This window comes from Limulus polyphemus, unplaced genomic scaffold (genome assembly GCF_000517525.1).
Source record: "Limulus polyphemus unplaced genomic scaffold, Limulus_polyphemus-2.1.2 Scaffold1661, whole genome shotgun sequence".
NCBI classification, from domain to species: domain Eukaryota; kingdom Metazoa; phylum Arthropoda; class Merostomata; order Xiphosura; family Limulidae; genus Limulus; species Limulus polyphemus.
In genome coordinates this window covers 66,507-70,839 of record NW_013667271.1, presented here as the reverse complement: position 1 = coordinate 70,839, position 4,333 = coordinate 66,507, and the positions used below count along the sequence as shown (strand labels likewise).

Here is a 4,333-nt window from a genome sequence, read left to right as displayed (position 1 = left end):
ATATATATATATATATATATATATATATATCTGAAATCTGTACTTGTTAAATATTATTCTTATGGTTATCATATTCAAACAATAATCATAAATAAAGAAACTTTTTATTTATTAAATAGAAACTATATATATTATATTAAACTGGATCATGAATGTTTTTAGTAAAAATCAAATTACCTACCTAGCCAGACAAAAGGAATAGTGATGCCATTTTGATAAGTGAGGTCATAGGTCAGTGTTGAATCTGTATCATGTCATTATGAAGTGGTGACTACAACAGTTGGTGAAATAAAGTATTAAAAGAAATTAATTTTAACCAAGTTGACATTATATATAAAGTAAAACTTTCTGATCAAAGTAAATAAAATTGAAATTCTAAGACATAATGAAGTTTTTCTTTATGTTTTTCCAAAATAGTTTCTCATAACATAATTTTTGAACAAATACAAATTATATGAATTTTTTTAAAGTATAATGTAGTTTGGTTAAGTATTTCCAGGGTGAGAAGGAAAAATCTGAAGATATCAGTAACACTATAAAGTAAGGAAGAAGTTAAATTGGAAAATCTTAATGTAGTTTTAACTCTGTAAGAGTTGAGTAATTTTAATGGTTTGTTGGTTTGTAAGACATTATGATAAAAGTTTGTTATCCTTTATGAGAGAGAGAGAGCAGCTGAAAACCTAAGTTAAGGTAGTCGTTTTTTTAACTTTTGTAGGATAATGTAACCTCTATACTTAAATAACTAACTTATAACTATACTTAAATAACTAACTTATAACTATACTTAATAACTAAGTGTAGGGCCTCATAATACATTAGATGGTCCCTTAAAAGATAACATATCTTATGCTTAAGAAAAATACTGATTTTCATCAAAGTTTAGAACTTTTCATTTTTTCATCTCTAATGACTAATTTTTTGTAGTTTATAACTTAATATTAACTTTTCTAACCTACTAATAAAAAGCTAATTTCCTTTAAGAAATTGTGGATTGTCAACAAGGTTTAGAATTATATTTTAACTTGTTTAACCCTCTAGGATATAAGTTCTCTAATAGGATTTATAGTCTGTTGAAAATAACCAATTTTTAGCATTATTTAAAACCCTGCATTCAACTTTCCTCTCCTTACAGGAAGTTGATATATGTTCTTATACTTAACTTTTCAAACCACTCAGGAAATAACTGACCTCAAGGACCAGGTTCGAGACCTTATGTTTTACCTAGAAGCACAGGAAAAGCTCCAGCATGTTTCTGAAACAACACGTCAAGAAATTGAAGAAGGGCAAATTGTTGTTGGAGCAACAGGACAATCCCATAGCAGCAACTCACGTCACAGACGTAGAAGGCTTCGTTAAGTCGTTTATGAACGTCTAGAAACATTATGTGTAAATAATTCTTGGGAATCTTATGTTTGTTTGCACATATCAAAGACAGAAAGTGAACTCTTTTGAAATTATAACATAATTCACTTATGAAAGAAAAATTAGTTACTATCAGAATAACTTAAGTTCACAATGTATGATTTCTTGTTTGTTTACTGTGGATCTTATCTGGTATTCTTATTGTTTATGGAAAAATATATAAAAAAGAATGCTAAAATAGCCTGATGTGCTTTAATGTCAAATTTGGCACAAGTTACTCTAACAGAAATATGACTGCTAAATTTGTAAAAGTTGGTTTAGGTCTGACATAAAGTTCTTCATCAGAAATATCACTTCAGTTGGTTGAGATTAGAACTACCTTTACCATAAAAATGCACAGGAAACAAATAACAAATCTTGTAAATGTCTTGAGTTGTTAGCTGCTGTTATTGGATTGAGGAAGTACTGTCTTTAGCCTTGTGTACTCCAGTTTGTTTTATTATGCTCTTTTCTCGTGTAAAGCCTTATCTGTATGTTGTAATAATATATTAGCATTCATGTGTGTGTGCTGTACTGAACATCAAAGTAAGATCTAATACAGCTCTACAAAATCATTTCAGAATACGCACGTCTGTTGTTAGTAAACAGAAAATAAACTGTGTATACATATGTATGATAATAAAAATGGCTTGTTTCAATAAGTTACTATAAAAATTAAAATTTTTCTTTTACACATAAGAAATGGTACAATATATCATAACTTAAACAATTTGGAAATTTCATTGAACTGTACACTAATAATAATCATAGATGTAGTCACTGATTTTCAAAACTTTGAAGTTGCACAATTATGTAACAGAAACTTAAAACGAAATCTTAGAATTTGTTGCTCAAGCAACTAAAATTGTTCAGTGTTATGGAAGTAATAGTTAAAAAATACACATTTATTTTCATTCATGAAACTGATTTGTAATGAATTTTCTTTTGGAACTTGAGAGCACTAGCTCACTTTCACAACTCCAGTTTACTTGCAGAGGTTCATGGGAACATTTTTCTACTAGGGTCTCACTTCCACAATATGACTCCAGTTTACTTGCAGAGGTTCATGGGAACATTTTTCTATTGGGATATCAAGAGTGTTGTCTCACATCCACATTTTGGCATGTAAAGAATACTTCCTCATGTCCAATAATCCCTTTATGCTGGTAACATGCACTGCCAAGTGATAGCACCAAGGGCTGTTATGATGATCCATCCAAGAGTTATTACCAGAAACCAATTAAATCTAGATACAACAAATGATAAATTTACATTTTGAAAGAGGACAGCTATATCTTAATGAATGACAGGAAAGTACTGTCCTTATTTTGAGTTTTGAAATTATGCAGAATTTGATCAAAGCTTCAGAATTCACTAAAATATATATACGAATTGAAGTTAAAACTACCAATGGAGCTATTAACTAGCTATTATATATATAAAGGTAGTAATTCACCAGTTGCACTTGGGCTACTGCTGAAGAAGTCTTTCACTGAATAATAGAATTCATCTGGTTGGTTGAGAATGTTACACATAAATCCTTGGTGGAAATGCTACTTATATTAGCCATTTCCAATGTATCAATTATTATGGTATATAATCCCATCATAGCACAATCTACTGAAGCGTAGTTTGTGTGATATTACCCCATAGTGAGATTGATAATAACTTTTCAGAAATCTTTCTTATCAGGCTTTATTTTGTTAAAATTATTATCAGTCTTATTCAAAAGCCTCCCATTTGAAGGAAAAAAGTAAGAGTTTTGAAGCATCAACTATTCTACCTAAACTACTTTTGTAGATTAGTCCATCAAGACTTTTTCTACACGTTTCACATTGGACTACACAGTTGCTACCTATTTAATGAAGTCAATATTCTTTCTTACATAAGGAGACCAAAAACTGTACATAGTATTTCACATTGGACTACACAGTTGCTACCTATTTAATGAAGTCAATATCCTTTCTTACATAAGGAGACCAAAAACTGTACATAGTATTCCAAGTCAGAGAAAATTACCTATTAATTTGTAAACAAATACATTCTTAAATTATATTAGCAAAAGAGCACTGTCTCAGTAGCTTGAGTGATGTATCCCTCACCATACCAACATCCTTTCCTTCAGTCATGCTATTGGGTAAGTTCCCATTTATATTAAATGTGTGATTCAAACTATGATATCCCAAATGCATTACCTTGCACTTACTAAAATTAAAGGTCATATGTCAAATATTTGTCTCCTTACCAATTAATTAACCTTAAGTTATCCTGTAGTAACTCTGTAGTACTTTTACATTTTATTATTCATCTGGCTAATAGTCAGATCTAAGACTTCTCACATATCAGGTCAGTGCTCCACCAGATGCTAACGAGCTAAAGGGTTAATCTAGCATTTATTTGTTAAACATATTCAAACTACCATAATCTTCCTCTTTCACAAACAATGTTCATCCTGGGTGATTCATCATTGTTAGATGGCTCTACATTGGGAACTTATTTGTTATGTCAAACCCAAGATCTCAAGTGTGCACTCCAACTGGGCTAAAGGGTTAACCCTCTAGCATTGTTCATAAGACACTTTTTAATAACATTTAAACTAAAACACCTCAACATCCTGAATAGCTGACTCCTGACACTTTGAAAACTAAAAATATGTATATTAAAAATAAGTTATTCAATTTACACCTGAAGTTAAACATCTTTCATATCTGAACTCCCAGAGTGTAAGAGAACATGCTGGTTGTTTGTGATCTTTCATATCCACTGGTAGAGCTCTCTCAGACTGCTCAGCAAACACATACTGTCACTTTCCCTCAGGAGCTGACATCAAGCACTGTGTGATTTCTCCAGCTTGAGAGCAGGTTTCAGAGAATTAAAATGGTTAAATGTTTTTTGTCCTATGTCACGTGACTATTCTCACGCCCTCTAGTTT

General features: G+C 30.9%; 1 protein-coding gene across 1 annotated transcript in view; it reads left to right on the top strand.

Moving 5' to 3' along the window:
- Window positions 1-2,063, top strand: part of LOC106464463 (BRCA1-associated protein-like) — a 30,740-nt gene extending 28,677 nt beyond the window's left edge. Inside the window, exon 16 of the mRNA XM_013924609.2 lies at window positions 1,177-2,063. Coding sequence (XP_013780063.1) covers window positions 1,177-1,356 — 180 coding nt within the window. The 3' untranslated portion in view covers window positions 1,357-2,063. The remainder of the gene's footprint in view (window positions 1-1,176) is intronic.
- Window positions 2,064-4,333: the final 2,270 nt, after the last annotated feature.